The 20,067-nt window shown below is 41.7% G+C and overlaps 1 protein-coding gene across 6 annotated transcripts in view; it reads right to left on the reverse strand.

The window, feature by feature from the left end:
* Positions 1-391: 391 nt before the first annotated feature.
* The window catches only part of kcnab2a (potassium voltage-gated channel subfamily A regulatory beta subunit 2a), a 44,028-nt gene continuing 24,352 nt past the window's right edge, over positions 392-20,067 (reverse strand). For 5 of the 6 annotated variants that reach the window (XM_088389457.1, XM_088389452.1, XM_088389453.1 and 2 more), the window contains 13 exons: positions 10,250-10,293; positions 9,957-9,994; positions 9,776-9,855; positions 7,913-7,957; positions 7,412-7,456; positions 7,230-7,273; positions 6,822-6,908; positions 6,003-6,088; positions 5,792-5,912; positions 5,618-5,712; positions 4,705-4,825; positions 3,634-3,722; positions 392-3,042 (listed from right to left, as the gene is read on the reverse strand). In XM_088389457.1, the coding sequence (XP_088245583.1) occupies positions 2,953-3,042; positions 3,634-3,722; positions 4,705-4,825; positions 5,618-5,712; positions 5,792-5,912; positions 6,003-6,088; positions 6,822-6,908; positions 7,230-7,273; positions 7,412-7,456; positions 7,913-7,957; positions 9,776-9,855; positions 9,957-9,994; positions 10,250-10,293 (985 nt within the window). In that variant the 3' untranslated portion in view covers positions 392-2,952. Of the gene's footprint in view, positions 3,043-3,633; positions 3,723-4,704; positions 4,826-5,617; positions 5,713-5,791; positions 5,913-6,002; positions 6,089-6,821; positions 6,909-7,229; positions 7,274-7,411; positions 7,457-7,912; positions 7,958-9,775; positions 9,856-9,956; positions 9,995-10,249; positions 10,294-17,647; positions 18,402-20,067 lie in introns of those variants that run through there. The other variant, XM_088389451.1, reaches the window with a different exon arrangement.

A 20,067-nucleotide genomic window follows, 5' to 3' on the forward strand; every position in this document is an offset into this window, starting at 1 on the left:
GGAAATGCGAATCACTCACTCACAGATTCGTTCGATGGTGAACAGGAAATGCAAATCACGACACGTTCGTGAGCGAGAAGTTACGTCATTTTCTTCTTCGTTTTGTTTTACGGCGAGTTGGCACCAGCTTCAATGCGCATTACTGACACTTAGTGGTTGAAGTCATATGACCTGAAAAGAGAACGAATCACTTTAGGAAGTGATTCGTTCACTCTCGTTCACTGAAAAAATCGTTCCTTTGAACGAATCGTTCACTCACGAGCCAACACTACTTACTATACATGGTCTTATTTTTTAACTAAAAAAATCCTTACTATACATGGTTATGACAAGAATAGATATCTTTTGTAAACCTAAATATTGAATTGTAATTGAAGACAGACACACACCGTTTTGCATTTGCCATTCTTCAATAAGTTTTTTTAATGATGATGAAGCTGTACATCTTTGTCTAGAATTCAGATTCAAGCACAGTGCAGTTAGCAACGCCTGCAAAAGAACTTTTTTTTCAAATGAATAAAAATAAACAAAAGGCAGAGGCGATCACTACTGGAATAGAATGTATATATAATATATACACAGGTCTCATTATGTACACGAGATCTTTGTCTCCCTCGACCGTTTTTCTCCACAATCACAACAACTGGTCAGTCTTATGGAGAGGGACAAAAACGCAGCCAAGTGATGAATCATGATGAATTGTTACAGGCGAAAACATAAAAATAGATTATCTTCTTTTCCGCTTTCATTTCTGAAGTCAACTCCACCAAGAGGATGACAATGAGTCTTGTGCCATTCATCCATTATTTAAATTTTTCAAATTAAGCTTAGGTCTTGTGTAAAAGTGGATTTTGTTTCCAAGCTCTTTACCAGTGCTGTGTTGATTTTCTCAATTGAAAACAAGAACATAACTGGGAAGTGACTTTGTACTATGATCTAAGCCACGCTTCTCTACTCAGAAACATTCATTTGTATATGCAAATTGTGTTTACTGTAATTATAATTGAACCGTTGATATTGCACTGAGCAAATGGGTTAAGCACAAATCCACCCAAAAAACACCCGCTTGCTTCCCTGAACTGTTGCCACACACACAACAAAAATATGTCTCTTCCTCACAGACTGCTTGCTGCCAAAGCGACTTTGTTATGCCAAGATTACATTTACAACTAAAAAGTAGACGAGCATGAATGTACCCCACTGGGGATCCTCCAGATCTTCATACTGCATATGCATATAGAGCACACACACACACACGACAATTTTTCTTCAGGTTTGATGAGAAATATTTTTCACTTCCGCTAATATTAATACAAAAGCCAATGTTAAAGGTTAAAAAAATAAATAAATCATGTGCGGCATCATTGTCCCATGATGCGTCAAGATAACCGCTTCCCTTAGCTCATGTTTAAAGTAAAGAAAATAGGTGTGGTAGCATCCTGTGATGTTCCTTCCTTGCATTAGCATCAATGCTAAAGACACAGGCACATTAACACTCTCTGATTCAAAAACACAAGAGCCAAAATGACTAAAGCTAACATGAAAGATGTCATATTACACTCTCCGATGGGGAGCAAGATCCTTGACGGCTACTTCTGTTGGTAACATGCTGAAGCTAAAACAGCTTAAGACCCGAGCTCTGGTTAGCAAGTCCCGAGGTTGATATCATGCTCTTAGCATAAAAAAAGACATAGGCACATAAGCAGCCTTTGAAGGAAAGCTTCTCACTCTACATTAATGTTAAAGCCGATGATGAAATGAAAGCTATAGGCACGTTAATAGCCTCTGACAGTGAACAACAGCCAACATGGCCACAAAACCCAAGATGTTGTACCCTCATTAGAGATTCCATTTAACTCTTATTCCATGATTGTGATATTAATCAGTTTTGAAAAGCGCTTACACATACAATGTTTTCTTGCAAAGAAATATTTAGGGTTTGGTTCCACTCTGGTGCCGAACTCCCGATAGCTAACATTGAAGTTAAAGACACATAAATGTTAACACCCTCGATGGCGAACAACAGCTACTTGCTCTAGGTAACGGTAAAACTAAAGCTTACATTAAGTCGAAGACCGAGGTAAGTTAACGCCCATTAATGGCAACAAGGATCCAAGATGGCTGCTTCGCTAAAGCTGAAGCCGTTAAAGCTAAAGCTGACGTTAATATTAAAAACTTAAGACACAAGCATATTAACACCGTCCGATAGTGATCCAAATGTCACATGTCTGCTTCATCCAACTAACATTAAAACTAAAGTTGCCTGCTTCCTTGAACTAATTGGTATAGCAAATGCTAATGCTAAAGACACAAGTGTGTTAATTATGCATATGAGGATGATGGAAGAGCCTCAGGGGGGTATTGAAAGAGGCAACAGGAGTGTGGAGCGTCTCAATAAAAGAATTGAAAAAAATGGTAGAGATGGTGGATGTCAATTTGAGGAAAGTACCATGAGGCCACTTCTTCTTCTTGTCTAGTGCAATGTGTGCGGGCTAACAATGCGGTAGGATACCGACACTGACCATACTAAAGTGCTGATTGTTGTCAGACAAAGACACAAACACAAGACGACGTGGAGGATAACACGAGAACACGTGTTCTTCACGTATCACCATCAGCTTGCTGGGCGTGGCAGAACAACATCTGAGCACCCAAACCAGCGTGTGCTTATTTTGTTTTTCACTCTTTTTCTTAATCAAAGTCTGACTTGCAAACCTCTCGAGAGATGCCAGTTTTTTTCCTCTTTTTTTCTTATATCCCTGGAAGTGTGAGCGAGGGAGCCCCCTGGTGGCCTTTTGGTGCGACCACACTCATGCGCCAGGAGGGTTCAGGTTGAGGGAGGGGATTTTGGGGCATGGGAGCAATGGGGGGCGGGGGTTCTCGCTCAAGGGTTGAAGCTCAAGCAAACGGAGGATCAGGCAAAAAGGCGAGACGCGCTGAGGCTACCGGGCGTTAAGAACGGTAGTCCTTTTTACTGTACGGCTTGTTGCCCAGGATGCTGTCCACCTCGTGCGTGATGGATGACGACAGCTTGGGGAGAACCTTAAGAGGGACATGGAGAAAGATCAGTCACCCCACTCCCATGTGTACCACTAGATACACTGAACGTGCATCAAAACATCATTTTTTAAATTATTTTTATCAATATGCTCAATTTTTGACATGTACCTCAAAATCTACCTGAGCGAGTTTCAACAAATTTTTGCGATTTCATTTATATGAAATGATAAAACGTATTTTACATCACAACAAAAAGCTAGTGTGTCTTTTTTAAGGAAATGTGCAGAGCCCTCCGGAAATGTGAGCGTAACATTTCAAAATGGGAAAACTCTCATGCAATGTGTAAATCAGGAAAATGATGCAATTGGATATATCCATAGGGGTGCATCTTATCAGCAGGAGAGGGTTGTGCCCTTTAGCCCTCACCCCCCGTGGCAAGTGTTTGACCTTATTAGGAGGCGACATTGGCGCGGTGGAGTATTGGAGCATGCAGTAGAAAAGTGACCCAGAGGCTCATGTGTTCCCGGAAGAGAGGCTGCGCCAGCCTCTTGGACACTAAGCTAACACACGCACGCATAACACTCAAAGACGTATCCGCACAAACACATACTCACGCACATTGATCACGCTCACCTGAATGGCTCCTATGTTCTCCATCAATTGGTCAGTGTTGGACGCCCCTAAAAGGACAGAGCTGACGCCCTCGTTACGTAGACACCACGCTGCAGGAGCGAGCATATCATCCAGATAAGAAACCATACTGACCTTTTTTTTTTTTTACAACGTCTACAAGCTGCTGAAGTGCAACTTCTAAAAAATCTAAGAGGATAAAAATTGCCAAACTAAAATGGGGATGACACATTGGTGTTGATGGAAGAAGCCACTGAGCGTTGAGCACCCCAGGGTACAGCCCTAAGCAGCGGGGTGTGCAGCAAGTCATTTTTGTAGACTTTATATTCAATACTGGAGTGTCACAATGATATAGATGATCACCTGGGGGACATAAATCGCCGCGCGCTTCCCTGGTAGGACTGCTCGGAGGATTTATGGTAATTGGGAGAGACGAGAGCGTGCGTTAATGGGCCGTGAAAGCTAATCCATAAACGCCGTCTTCCTGACAGTGTGAAAAATCTATGGCACGATAAGATAGGGAAGTCTCGTGTTGACTAGTCGGGATGCTTTAACGGCCCTCGACAGTTTGGGCTTTTCTGTTTTTTTTTTTTGGGCAGGGTGATTTTCCTGGAGAATCAATATGGATCCACTGGTGGGATTTATGTGTGGCACGCCATCTTGATGCTAACTCCAGAAACTGCTAAATGCATGTTGACACTAAGCACTCTCCTGCGACTTTGCATATGTATGAATGAACACACGCCACGGAGGCGCTTACGTGCCATGTGTTGATAATTGCAACACAAAATGCATTCAAAGGAATGTTCCAGAATTTCCACCATGGCTGCCATCCCTGCAGATACAGTCTGTAGATAGTTATGTCGATTTGACAAACATAATAAATACAGACGGGTGGTCATACTCATAATTTTTTTTTTTTTAAATGACGTTCAAAATTATGTCATTGACTACCTCGACATAAACAAGCACACGTGGAGAAGACGGACAAATTGACGACCTCGGCCCCTCCGAGCCAGAGGGGACGGACAGACAGACAGAAAGAGAGAGAGCAGCAGAATGGCATCTGCGTACCGATGGCGAGTTGGGGCAGAGTGCAGCCCAGCCGCTCCGCGATCGCCTGCAGCTCTTTCAACTTCGCCTGCTGACGCCGACCCTCCTCGCTCAAGATCTTGTCCTTCAACCACTGGTAACCCTGTCGAAAACACAGCACACCTGCTCAAAAACACCGCCCTGCTCACACCGCGGCCGCCTCGCCTCCCGTGTCACCAGGGCCTGTTTTTAAACATGTGACTGTCTCCTCCTGCATACACTTCACTTGTTGACCATAATTGAGTTTTTTTTCTAAGCCCCTATTAAGCTTCAAACCCGAACGCCCTAATCACAAATCTATCATAAAATATATTTGGGTCCTACAGTAAATTGAACCTTACCCTAACTTCAAACGCTAATATATCATGGCTTGAACCTAAGTCGAATTTTCTTCCCTTACTTTTAACACTGAACCTGATACCCAAATTCACCCTTGACCTGATTGATAAACTGTAACCCTGACATGAAATTCTAAGCAAGACTTCCAATTCTAACTCTAGCCCAAACTTCAACTTGTCTAACACTGGTCGTGACCTTGCACAAATACTTAAACTCCCAACCCTAATCCTTGAAACCTTGAAGGAAAAACAAAAAGATCAACAACCAATGCAAAATCCAATTCAGTACCGTGGCTATTGTGATCTTACAAGACAAATGAAACCATTCAAACAATACAAAATACAGAACCACAGACACGAGCCAAGCATGAAGATGCACATTCCACACAGGAAATAAAGGTGCACATCGAGTCACTGCAGGAACATGCCACAAAGGACACACCACGCCACTGTACCACTGTGACGAGACAATAAACAAACTGCAAGGACCAACGACCAGAAAGAAAAGCTTGCCAAGAGGTGAACACCAGCGCAGCACAGGGACCACGACAAGCTACCTTCAGAGAGGCCCGAGAGTACGGGGGCACCCTTCCGTCATATTTCCCTGAGATGATCCCGCAGGCCAGCGGTGACCACGTCATGGCCCCGACACCTGCACGACGACAAGACAACGTCATCATGGTGACAAAAACATCCAGTCCAGGTAGAACTCTTGTCGTAAGGAGTCTCACCTATTTTATGGAATAGTTCAGGTAGCTGCACCTCCACCTTCTCTCTTTGAAACATGTGATACTCGGCCTGCTCGCAAATTGGAGGGATCTGGTTGAATTGTCGAGCCACGGAATATGCTTCCTTCGGGGGGAAAAAAAACAACAACAAGCAGACAAGATGAAGTGTAACGTAAAAGCATGGACATGTTTTCCAGAGTGCGGCCAATCGCACCATGATCTCCATGGGACTCCAGCGGGATGTCCCCCAGTACATGGCCATGCCTTGATTTATCACATGGGTCATCGCGCGAACCGTTTCTGCACAGAAGACACAAAGAAATGGGGTCACTGACTTCTGCCAATGACTTATAGTCATTCAGAATTATATTACATTTGTTTGAATAATAATAATAATAATAAAAAAATAATTTGAGTAATTTAAATTTGAAGCTAGTTTATACTGAGAAATTATTTTTTCACTTAAGGGGGGGAATCAAAACATGAGAAAAGTTTTATTTTAGGAAAGAAAATCATACAATTTTGATGCAAAATTTGCGAGTTTAAAAAAAAAAAATCAATATGTAAAATTTACTTTTCTAGAGTGTCAACCAACCAACCAAACTAAACTTTTTTTTAAATTTGCTTTTTGTCTTTTCATTGTGAAATATTTTCTGCCTCCAACAGATTGTTCTTTGTAACTGGCTAAGACAAATGATTTTTTAAAGTCCTATTTCTTTTGTTCAATTGAACTTCACTGATGATTTCTCACTCCAACCTCCACAGAGTCGCGGAAGAATCGCCCAAGTGTAGGCAGACGGACGACCCCTGATTGAACTCATTCCCAAAGAGAAAGCTCTTGACAGGAGCAGATGGAGAGCAAGCGACCATCTGAACCCCCACCCCGCCCCCACCTCCCTCCCTCCTTCCCTCACACACACAAACAAACATTTTGCACTCTGCCATTTCAAAAAGGTCTCCAGCCACTACAGCCTCATTCCCACTGTGGAGGAGAACATTTATTTAAAAAAAAAAAAAAAAAAAATGCCATTACCTTCCATAGGCGTGTTGGGGTCCGGTCTGTTTGCAAATACTACATCAACGTAGTCTAACTGCAGTCGCTCCAGAGAAGCTTTTAAACCTGCAAAGTAGAAATAGTAATAGTTTGTATGAGTTTTTTTTGCATTTCTTCAGGTGGACTCTAGAGTCAAACGCAATTTCATCAACCTCATAATGTTCAATTTACATTATTTTTAACTAAATAAAAGCCAGTTTGTTGCCATCATAAAAAAAACACCTTTATTAATTCAATTTCGAGAAATAAAAAAAGGGTTAACTCTAGTACTGTACTGTATTTTTACGCCACAGTGCAAACTAGCTTATTGTTTGCCTTTGGTAACCTCAAAACCTATTTTAGGATCATTCAAAACAGAGGACACTGTTTGTTCATGTCATAACTCACCTTCTATAATATGTTTTCGAGATAAACCTCTTTCAGTCTCGGCTCTGCATGAAGAGAGCAAAAAATAAATAAATTTCAGTTTCTTGAAATGTGATTTAACAGTGAAGGACAACGACGTGGACGTCACAGTTTCCTGCTATCAGGAGCATCAGCGCCAAATTAAAGAGGCTTTCTCAACTTACTTTCCTCCCCAAAAGATCTTTGTTGTTATCACCAGACTTGAGCGTCTGCAAAGTGGAGAATGAAAGCACAGCACCAAAGGTTACAGCCTGCTCCGTACGAGTGGGCGATCGCTGAAGACGGACGGACTGACAAAGAACCCCGCTCTTCTCTACCTCATCCTTTGAGTGTCACATGCACCCACATTGCCGGAACTCAGCCAGCTTACATGAATGAGAGGTGGAGGCGGGTATAAATTGACAAAGCTCGAGCAGTGCCAGGCCCGGGCGGACCGAGCAGAAGACAAGGCTCCTTCGAGTCGGTTTATTTATCAATGTCTATATAGGAGGCACGCGGCCGTGTGGGCATGCCGCATTTGATCTTTCATCATCCTACCTTATGGTTCCAGTTCACACAACACACAGCCTTCCCAATATGTGCAATCTTAGATGACAAGATTATAGGTAGGCTGGTGAGACGGAAATGAGAAAAGGAAAAAAAAAGAAAGAAATTGCATCTCCTACCTCCATCCTTTCTTTTTGATGATATTCCCCAGCACCACCTCAGCCCTGCCACACACAAAGATGTGGTGAAATTGTGGCTAATAATGATCCTAAATTAGCAAACACAAAAAAACCCAATGCTCTTCCCTTTTTTTTTTTTAAATAAATATCACCGGGACATTTGCAGTCAATATAGTCAAAGGTCAAACACAAAAACTGAACGGCAGCAAATAATAACAGTGTAAATGTTGGCATAAATACTGTATGCGAACGATGTGTGAGAACGCTGCCAGGTTCCGGCCCCAGCTGTGCTGTGGTGCGGCCGCCGTGTCACTCATTAGTAGCCACGTGGGTGCTTAAGAGTTCAGCGGTTCACTTATTATGACTGTTAAAAAATATTATCAATAAAAATATATGGTTTCTTTGTGTCAGTAGCACAGCTTTTGTGTCTTTGTGTGGTACTGTATAGTGTTGTGGTACTGGCTGAGAGCAGAGACAATGTGGGAGATCCTTCACTGTCAGACTCTTGCAAGCTCAAACGCAAAATGTTTGTGTGTGTATGTGCGTGCTCGCACACACGTAATACAACCCTCTGCTTCTTCCCTGAAATGAGTTATTTATGAGCCCAAACATCAGTTTTATAGCCTTTTTCCATCAGTCCATTAATATATTTTTCCCCCCTCCACATTATATCTTCTTATGACTTACCACAGAAAAACAGAGAGGGAAGTATGTATTAGCCATGAATTTATAATATCTTATTGCTTTTCTGTAAATGCACATCCGATTTGTCGCTGGCTCAGCACATAATATCATGCAATTATGACGTATTTGAAGGAAATAAAAAAAAAAGCGCCACGTGTGTTTGCTGATAACAGCAGCCCCGGTGAGCGGAGCCGAGCGGAGGGAGTGTTTATTATTCGTGTGACTATGCAAATTCATTTTCATTCCAGAGAAACAAAACTATTTTCAGTGAGCGTTTTGTGTCATGCGAAAAATGTGGAAAAACATCCAAAAGCGCTGTTAAAATAACAATGTAATAAAACATACGCCTCAACTCAAAGCGCTTTTTCCACCCAGTCGTGCTGCATGTGTCATGTGTGCAATATAATCTCTCCCCCATGCTACTTCACGAGTTGAAGCTGTCAGGATTATTACCTGTGCAACACCACATAGTCAGTTGCGGTAAATATTTGCACCTGCCTTGCAGATACCATTTTGTGTGTTTGCTTGGTGCAAAAATGAGATTTAGTTTTATGGAGGAGGTTAACAATGGCGTGGCGGATACAAATGGACTAAAATACACCATGTCAACGTTAGCTTCTTTACTCTACGAAGATGATTCCTAAGGAAATATAAACAAAACGAAAAGGACACTATGTGAAAATGTTAATCCTTCAGATTACATCAACCGGATTACAACCAGATTAATCCGCACAAGTGAGAGAAGAAGTGTTAAAACATTATTAAATTGAGATTACGTCTGTAATAATAGCACTGTCTTTGCTCATTTCAGATGGCCTAAATAAAAAGGGTTGACAATGACAGTGTGAATTTACTTGAAGTCTCGCACTGGAAGATAAACAAATCCGCTTACATTCGTGTCATCTGACTTTTGCCTTTTGCACATTTTTTTGCTCAAAGCCTCTGCGGCGCGTGTAAGACTAATATCCAGTTTATATTGACGCAGGGACTTCCTTTATCACCAAGAGCAAAAAAAAAAAAAAAAAAATGCAACAGCACACATCACGAGATGGTAAATATATCTGCTGGGGTGAATCACCGAGATCAAGGCTACTTTTTGATCGGGCTGTACTGTTGCCTCGCCGACTTAATCAGTCACGTGGCGGCGGCTTTTGAAAGGAGGCGAAGGCGCACACTCACTTCCCAGCAGCGTAGACCTCGGCCGTGTCAAACAGATTGATGCCGTTTTCATACGCCAGAGTCATCAGCTGCTCTGCCATCTGTTGAGAAAGCAAAAGGGGCAAAAAACGAAAGGCGGAGGAGAGATGAAAGATCACCGACGACACATCGCAAATCGAGTCTTCACAGATAATCAACTCACCTCATCTGTAATTTGTCCGCCAAACGTCACCCATGTTCCTGTTCGTGTACAGAGAGTAACAGATTAGTAGCCCTTGGATGGGGTTTGCAAAGCCATAAAAAATGACAAAAAAAATTCATGACTTTAGCCAATTTATATCCCCTTCAGACTTTTTTTACAATTTTCCACCGGTCTTCAAAATAATAACCATTATTGTCGCCACTTGATGAGAGAGAACTCAGAGTTCCCGCCATGACTCGGTTACACAATGAATCCAGGTCACCGCAACCCCTCTCTTGCAGTTTGGCTCTTACCTAATCCAAGGCAGGACACACGCAGACCCGACTTCCCAAGGTTTCTGTCAGGACACAAGACAGAATACTGAGGTTAATGTTGCACTAAGACGCCATTTATAGATTATTTTTGCACTCCGGTGCATCTCAAAGCCTTGATTATGAAATATGTTTGACTCTGTGAAAAGAGCCCGTTTTAGAAGTCAAAGCCTATCTCTTGTCCAGCTACAATGTATCACCCACTGAAGAGTGATTTCAAGTGTAATTTAGATAAATAAAAGCCTTGAGACATCATCAAACAATGATGGTTTTCTGGTCAGCCTTTTCAGAAAATGTAAGCAGGCAAAGCAGGAAAAAAGTTTCATCAGAGATGATGTAACGTGTGCGGGAGTCGAAATGATTGTGGGGGAGGAAATCTACTACTGTATATCTTTTGTAACGCAGCTTGTATGGAAGTACGCTGGATGAAAAAAAATAGTAGAACAGACAACGGAGCTTAACGGCGCTTTTGTGAGTGTTGTAAACCCAAGATAGAATTCAGAAGGAAAATGAAAGCTCCAAGTAAAAATGAATGGTCCTTTGCCTCTTTGTGCTTGTACGGGTAGGTCCAAAATTTACTGTGTCGGGGGAGAAGTGTTTAGTTCTACCAGTATGGTGCGCTACCCAAAGACATTTGGCCAAGGTCAATCATTGTCTTCTTGTAAGGTGAGTCATCAGAAATTGCTGACACGTTGATTGTAGTATATGTCTAAAAACATTTTCACATTGAACTTAGCAACACACAGCGTGATGTATGAGATCAAAATATGCAGCGACGTAACACAACAACGCAAAATAGTCAATTCGAGACTTAAGTCATGGTGACATCAGAAGGTTTATTTAAATTAACTACAATTTCCCAAAGTGACTGGCGAAGCAATTTCAACGCTAAGAGGTTTAGAACCGTTTGGAAGAAGATAAAGACTTCCGTTTCTTGCTTTAGTAATACCCACAGAAATGAATTAAATTGTGTTTTAGCTCACTTAAGTCCGTACTGAAAGCTCAGGTCCAAAAGATATGCAGTCAGAAATTTGGTGGGTTTTTCCATTGCATCGGCAAAAAAATTCCTACTTGGTTATCTTATCTGACGGCGTCACATTTAGTAGCTGACAGGAGTTAATCCAGAGAAAAGGGACAAAAGCATCCAGAGAGACTGCAAACCTTTGTGGTGCGTGCGGTGACAAGGTTAACACGATCCCCTCCGGCAAAGCGTAGCTAATCTTTAATTAGCTTCCTTTTATTTCAATGTGGAAAACACCCCCCCGAGGATGCTGCACTCAGCATCATTATCAAAAGAGAACCAAAAGCAGATTACGAGGCCATAATTGTTTTTGTAGCATACGTATTTGAGATGATGTACTGGGATGTTTTTTTTTGTTACAGCTAACTATTTACTCCATTAATTTTCTGTGTGTTCCCTTAAATAAGCAGCGAAAAAGCTGTAGCTTGTCTTCACTTAAAAATATCCTCATGCTAAATTTAAAATTCCTGTGAGATTAAAGAGCTTTGTAGTGTTAAATGCAAATGTATGTACATACATTGAGGGAAAAATGTACTTCAATGAAAATTGACAGGAGTTATTAAGTTATTTATTAAAATGCGGCCAATGGGGTGATGTACAGGAGGACCTCATTTCAATAAATGGTGGCAAGAGTCAGCCCAGACCAACTACACTCCTTTGTAACCTTCAATAGTGTTTATATTATAATATATTATAATAATATTATATCTTCTTGTTTCCACCCATGTTGATGCTTCCAGTTAATTGCTGCACATGAAGGTTAGTTTTCTTATAGTTACACAGATACGTATGTGCCACTTGAAATGTACATAGAGACCAATATTAATTGGCTTTAAATCAAAACCTGCATACTTGAAATAAATTGTCGTTGTTTTTGGACCTTGACAAAGCACCATTAAAATTCCAGCATTTTGAAGCACCCTGTGTCAGAACATGGAGAACGTCAGACAAAGCCGAGGTTGTCCCTTTGTCAGCACATCGTCATGCTCGATAATTGTGCTCGGGCGACCTTGAACAGACCCTCCGGCATGGCCCGCACGACAGCAGACTGGGCTCAGGTTCCCGCTGAGCCTCAGCAGAAGTGAATCACAACAGTAAAGTCATCGCTCTCACGGCCTCCTGAATAATGAAGGAGACAGGCCCAGTAAAAAGAACAGCCGCACCAAAAGTAGCATTGGGGGCAAAGTCTTGTGATCAGGAAGCATGCTGACTTGCTGACAAACCCTCACGGTGGAGAACAACCTCTTTAGTAATTACTTTGGCCAAACTCAGGTGACAAGCAGTGGCTGAGGGTTACTGCAGCAAACTGGAGACTGCGGAGTGTAATACGATGAAGCCATGCCTATTTGTGGTTCACCATTCTTGTGGTTGTTTCCGCTTTACAACAAGCTCAGGTACTGATGGACAGGTCCAGTGCGTGATACAATGTTCACTCGCAAACTGCAAGTGAACCTAGAATGCAGAATGTCCTCTCTGGAGCATTTTCGACTTATCCATAACAGCTGAACACATGGCAGATGTTAAAAAATAAATAAATAAATAATAATAAAAATTAAACATTAAAAAAACATTTAAAAAAGAAAAAAGCATCTCTATTGAAATACAATTTTTTTGGTGGGGCATTCCATTACTCACAAATGATTCCTATTAGCTTTGACCAAAACCCTCGCAAAAACCATGTTAAAAATAACACATGGCAAGACAGTGTGATAAATCAACATACAATGCCACAAGGAGGAACATGTTGAGTGATTCTTGCCAAGAATAACTATTATCACAGCCTCAGAGGTGTCTCTTCAACATAACAATGCAGAATGCCAGCAGCTCTCGTGCCGCTTACGGGTGCTTATAATTGACACTTGTTCAAGGTGTTTATGTTCAAGCTGCCTCAATTGAACATCTTCTCGTACAGTCCATCAAGATCTCTTCTGATATGAATGGAAAAGATTGCCATAAGCCGTTGCAGTTATTTTATTATGAACATCAAGTCCACAAATTATTAGAATGTATCATAAGGCAAACTGTTGGGAGTACAAAAAGCAATAATAAGGGGACAAACAGCTTATTGGCTTTGAAGAGTAGCAATGATAAATATGCAGAAGCTATTTGTAGTGCATTCAAGACAACATTGAACACACACACGCGCACTAATTAAACAGTGAAGCAAAGAATGAACAGCTGTGTCGGGTTCTCTTTACACTACAACACGACTAGTTTCAGTCACATGCAGGCATCCTCATATCAGTTGTTGTTGTTTATTTATTCAACTGCAAAAGTGCGGTGAACTGAACACACATTTAGAAATAAAATTTTAGGACCATTCAAATTTGTCAGGGTTATTAACAACACTTTTTCTGCGGTGCTTTGAATTTTGGAGACATTTATTTCAATAATACAGAGATTCCAATATCAGTATGTAAACAATCAAGTCTCTAACCTGAATTAATTAACTTCCTGTTCTTGATGAAAGCCTATGTGCAATGGTGCTGCTGTTTTGATTAGCAGTGACTCCAAAGTTAACTCTTCAATATCTGTTTTGGTTCTTGAAACTGAAAAAAACTGGTTTCTATTTGGGGGAAAGGCATTTACTTTTTCAAGCATCTGAAAGACAAGAGTAGGAACCAATTTTTGAGGGAACTATAGATACGCCACAATAATCATACCTCTTAGAGAAGTGAAAATTTGTTAAAACATGGCAAGGCCACTTCACAAATTGCCCACAGCAAACAGATGGTGAAAATGGTGTGCACATTTCAAGATGGCACCTAAGTGGAGGCTTGAAATGAGCACTCTGGATGTAAGAGTCACGGCGTATTTACATCAGCGTAGCCGGCCGGCGTGTTGGGCTGCGGGAGCGCAGGCGGAAAGCCTTGATGACGGGGAAAATGTCCCAGCATGCACCCACACTCACCATGGCCAAAATTTCACACCTACAGGCTTTTTGTCACTACAACGCTGCCTTTGTGTGAGCAGTCATTCTCAGCAACAGAAGTTAATAATAGATAGAAACACACCTCTTAGTAACTTCAAAATGAAGGTGCTATCTATCTACATGTGTTTTTTGGAGAGGGGAATATAACTAACCAGTTGCCAAGAAGTAGCTTTCGCTTTAAAAAAAAAGGTTGGTGACCCCTCACAACTGTGAGGCAGACACGCAAATCATGAGTCCAAGAGTCAATTTTTACTGGTTTAAAAACCTTCACAAACATCGAAAACAACACATTCACAACAACAATGGCAGAACATTTGCTGTGTGTGCGCCACTCGATATAATGAGCCTCTCTCGTGAAGTGTTTACAGTAACCAATGGAGACGTTCTCGTCCAACTATAATTGTCATTAAATGCTGGGTACAAAAATAGGCTTTGGGATGACAAGCACATTAGAGCAATGATTCTCAATAAGTGGGTCAGAGATTCATTGTGGGTTTATTTGTGCTATTTTGATTAAATTTGACTTCTGGTTCCTTCGTAATGTTCTCTGAAGGGCAACATTTGTGTTTTCCTTGTTTGACGAGAGGGGGCACAGGGTCTTAGTGTTTTGGTATGTCAAGAGATTCAGGATTGGAATTTTCACTTAGGTCTTCTTTTATGGACTTCTCGCCGTGCTTTGGCGTCCTCATACGTTTAAAAAAAACATGCTTGTTGGGTTCATTGAAAATTTAATTCTCCTACTCTGTCCCTTGTTATTTACTGTAGATGATTGTTTATGATTCAAATGAGGCAGGAGTCTAATTTATATCCCCCCGTAGCCAAAAAAGAGTAATGAGGTGTTTTATAAGAAAATATTCAGATCTACCTCAGGTTTACGGCTTAGTCCAATGTGGAGATTCACCATGCACCTTTTGCACGCAAATCCAAACTGAGCCTGAGGTCTACGGAATTCAAAAGCAGAAAAACCATTACCATGCTCTTGTACACGTGCGTCGTATGTCGAACAGGACACGGGTTGAAAGCGACAAACCACAGGGGCATCACAGGAACAACTCTCCGATTACCCGAGTGGGATCACTTTACATAAACATAAACCATTTTGTGCGTCATTAATTCAGCAGTGAAGAGAAGGCATTTTATTTACTTCTGCAGGAGAAGTGCATCTCTTGAGCCCGTACGTCAAGAAGAGCCAGTCTCACGTTACAGAATGCTTCTGTCTGCGGGGAGGTACCCCCTTGGAGCCTGAGAAGACATTCACTTTGATATTTTCCCCTCAATCCTGCAGGGGAGGTCCTTTCGAGTAAGGCTGCGCTCTCGCCCGTAAATGCAGCCTCACTGTCACAATCAAGGCAGCTCAAGGCTGCAATGCTGGGAAGACGACGGAGAGGACCTTATGCAAATGAGGCACATCTGATTTCCACACAGCTATTATACAGTTTGGACTAGCGTGCAAAAGGTGCATGGTGAATCTCCACATTGGACTGAGCCCTGCGAAAAATAGCAAAATCCACAAGTAATTAATGCCCACTAATGAAGCTTCACCTATAGAAAATAATGTGAATCCAATAATTTTATTATAGGCAGCTGAAAATATTTACAACAGATTTTACAGAGAATTAATAGAGTTTTACATAACCCTAAGTAAAATTAATAAAAATGACTAATGAAGCAGATAGAACAGCAATTATTATTATTATTACTTATTGACGTTTCTAGGTGGCCTATAAACGGAGTCTCAAACTTATGTGGGGAGTCCTGATTTTTTTTGTTTTGTTGGTAGACTTAGTGTTTTCTTTTTTTTAATGGAACAAAATGTTGGTGAGAAAAACTGCAAAAACACAATGATACAAAAACTAACAAAAAGCGAGGTTCAAAAACAGCAATACTAATTATACGTACAAAATACGTCTATGTATCTGTCTTCCATGCTCGAGGACAAACCAAGGAAGGACAGCCAAGTTAACAGCAACTCCTGAGACATGAATTGACTAATAAAGATCACAGATGACTCCTAAGCATCGTGCCTACACTTGCTTTTCAATCTCTTCATCCTTGCTCTTTCATTCTTATGAGCACAGCGCGGCACCCACAGCGCGCAAGCAACCTTGAGCTGCCTACACAAGGCTGCATTGCATTCAACTCCGGCCCCAGCGTGCAAACGCCGAGTGCTTTGCACAAAAGCGCAGAAGCAAAACAGCACACAAACAGCAGACAACACCCTCGAGGGTTAACTTGGTTCTATTCATTCAATATCATTAGCTTGAATAATTCGATTGTGCCAACATGGCATCACTGCCCCCGAGCGCATCAAATGCAAAGGAGGGTGATGTGTCTTCAGCCAGGCTGGCGAGAATAAGTAATGTGCATCTTCGAGACAACAGCCTATTAAACAATATTTTGTTCAAATTAAAATGCACGGCATACTGTAAAAACATCAAAAGGAATCCTCAATAGACAACATTATAAAATAGTTCATTTCGACCCTGAATATATATGACAAAACATTTGTTCATAGTATATAGAAAAGCATTCATTAAAGTATGCTTGTAAAGTCTCATGGTACCAATTGTTTGTTTTTTAGTTAAGCATTACAAAATACAAAATAAACAACAAATGGTAAATAAACAAGAATCTGGAAAAAAGTACAATACATTTTAATGCCAAATACATTTTAATCCAATTTTTCAATTAGTGGGATGATAATATCACTACAATAATCAATGCTAAAAATATTCAATAGCACCGCAACAGCCCTATAGTCATCAAATATTTTCCTGACCGATTAAGTGAAATTTCCTTTACCTATGCCCACAAACACTAGAAAACTTGCCTTTGAGGAACCAACCTTAGAACTGAAACGTACTGCAGTCACTGCGCATGCATCTGATAGTTTTATTTTGCGCGCCATCCAGAACAAAAAAGGACTGTAAGACTCTCCTGAATGCTTTTAAAAATACACTCAATTCCATGTACCTGTGGACAGAGTTTTCAAAACACTTCCTAACAAACTGAAGCACTTTGTCAGGCCTGTTATTAGCCTTAAAGGTTAGTGTGAATAGAATAGAAGCCATTTCTATATTCTGGCCATTGTACTACAAACGTCGCAGGTAAATTATGGCATACCGTTTTAAATGTAGGCTAGCATCCGTCATGATGACCCAGAATTGAGTCAACAAAATAATGGTATGGAATGGTCTTTTTGTATTGGGGCAATGCTAATTACATCAACTGTGACAGCAAAAGTAAACATTCCTAGAACTAAGTGGGTTCTGTCTCCATTATTTCATCACAAGGAACCATTCCCTGAATGTTTATACGGAACCCTCTTGGTGACCCCGATTGTTGTCGACTTCAGTTTTGACGGACAAGACGGGGGAAAAAAAGACCGTTGTGGACTCCCGACCAAGAAATGCCTTATCAAACATACCTATACTTCATGCCGGTCCTCATGCTTTGCTCGCTGGAAGACGGCACACTCTGAACAGAGAGCTGACCAAGACTTCGAGCCACCATGGCCACGGCTCGGAATTTGCTTCGCGTCCCTGTGCCGGGGCTGTTGGCGTTTTGCCGGTTGAGCCGGTCCTCCGTGGTGCGGCTCACACCGCCGCGGTGGTCGGTACACACCAGTGAGACCTGCATCTCGGTTCTTTTTTTTAAAACAACTGGATGAACTGCGAGTGGATGAGCTGCGAGAGTGAGGCTTCTTCTGGTCCGGGACGGTGTTTAGTTGTAAAAGGTGGCCTTGTCCCTGGGGCAAGTGTCACACGCCTTGCTTGTGTTAGAAATCACTTCCCACTTGATAAATGGACTGACAAGCTCGCAATATTCCTGAGGCAGATACAAAAGTATACAAAGTATGAAGCAAAAAGGTGGTCTTCTTGTTGAGGGTCTTTCTTGATTCAGATACTCATGAGAAATTTAGAGTCCGTTAGTTTCTTTGCAAGGCTGAGCTCCAAGCTGGAGTTTTACACCTTCCCTGCTGCCTGCTCTTTAAAAATGATGGCAATGTAAAGATCCAAACCACGAGACAAAAGCATAAATTTGCAAGATCCTCACATCTGCCGAGTCCACCTTGACAGTCGGGCCGGCTGCTGGAAATTCATTCCCACGCCCGACCTCATTGTCACCTCTCTGACCGTCGCCTCGATTCAACTTACATCTCCCTGCTTTGTGCTGATCGTGAAGCGGCACGGTGCACAAGCGATGGGAAGGGAAGGGAAGGAGAGAGAGAGAGAGAGAGAGAGAGAGAGAGAGAGAGAGAGAGAGAGAGAGAGAGAGAGAGAGAGAGAGGGAGGGAAAGTGGTGGGAGGGATATGAGGAGGAACAGTCAAGGCAGCGTGAGACTGCAAGGCATTGAAATCTGTTGTGTTGACAAGAGCTCCTCGAAGAAAGGGTGCGGCGTTATTTTCATGAACACTTTTTTGGTGTCCGAGCGTTGCCCTGCAGTGAGTTTGAAAACAAACAGCCCCGTCACTTCCCTCACGAGGGACTGTTCAACTGCCCATAAAATATTCATTATGTAACTTTATCTGTAACAATATACGCCAAAAGCAAGATGGTGACAGACAGAAACGAGTCCCTCTGTTTGACCGAGGTTGTTGAGATAATATCAAATTGGATAAACTGTGCTTAGATACTACATTCTAAATATTAAATAAGGAAAATCAAACGTAAACATTCAGGCCTGAGTGAATTCTATGGATTTGGAACGAAACCTTCTGAAAACAAAAATTGGCTAAAATATCGTCCAAAATCAGAACACAAAGATAAACAAAGCAAATTCAGCTGAATTATTTGATCACTTGAACTGAACCCATTGTGAGAGTATATCAAATGTTGGAAAATAAAGCTCAAGTAATCCATAAACTTGCTATAAACGCCAAGAACAAATTGATCTTGAAAAACAATAGGAGTAATCTCGGCCCCCATTAAATTGTTGGAATATGACAACGGCTTGGATGTTGAACGTAAACACCGGCGTAATTGGGCTGGATGCAATCGAGGCGGCAGATTGACGTGCCGAGTGGATGAGCTGCGCGCTGCTAGTAATCTAATACTGGAGCTTATCTGAGTGGAGCAGCTAGTGTGGCAAGCAGATAATTAAACAAGATGCCATCAGGATCAGGAGCAGATGTGGAGAGCGAAGCACTTATAGAGGCCACCAATATCAATGGAATCTGGCAGACAAACTGTTGCTAACTGACAGCTCTATTCTTGGAACTATGACCTTTGTTTGGGTCGCCTAGCCTCAGATAGAGACCCGGTTTGAAGGCTTTCATTCGACTGAACTCGGATTTGGAATCTACGCTTACCTTCAAGTCATAAAATGGGTGCCAAACATCAGATTGAATGAAGGATTCTATCAATATCAAATTATAGAGAACAAAAAGCATTCACTCTCAAGGCTGCTGCGCATCAGAGCTCGGCGCTTAGAGTCGCCACAACGGTAGTGGAAATGTGATGCCACGTTCCATTCCAGTCAGCTCCAGGGCCTGAGGAGTCGGCGCATGGAGGGGATTTAATGAGAGTTTGGGGGGGGGGGGGTCATGGACAAGAGCAAAAGGCGGCACAGATACAGTAGTGGCATACATTGGAATCTAAGACACATCACTTAGAGACTAATCTTAGTTGATAATCTAGTTGTGGCTCGCAATATACTCCGCACACAGTATACTAAACCCATTGATGGTTGACTTAGTGATTTGTAATTCCTAGAAATCCTTTGTTGAACCCTTTTTAATCTGCATCTGAAAAACTTCACCTCTATTGAGCGGCAGAGCAATGGAGGATAAATTAATCAATACAAGAATGTGTCGTGTGACCGTCAAGTACTCCATCACCTAAATG

This window comes from Syngnathus floridae, chromosome 11 (genome assembly GCF_059516105.1).
Source record: "Syngnathus floridae isolate MCC-2025c chromosome 11, RoL_Sflo_1.0, whole genome shotgun sequence".
Lineage (NCBI taxonomy): Eukaryota > Metazoa > Chordata > Actinopteri > Syngnathiformes > Syngnathidae > Syngnathus > Syngnathus floridae.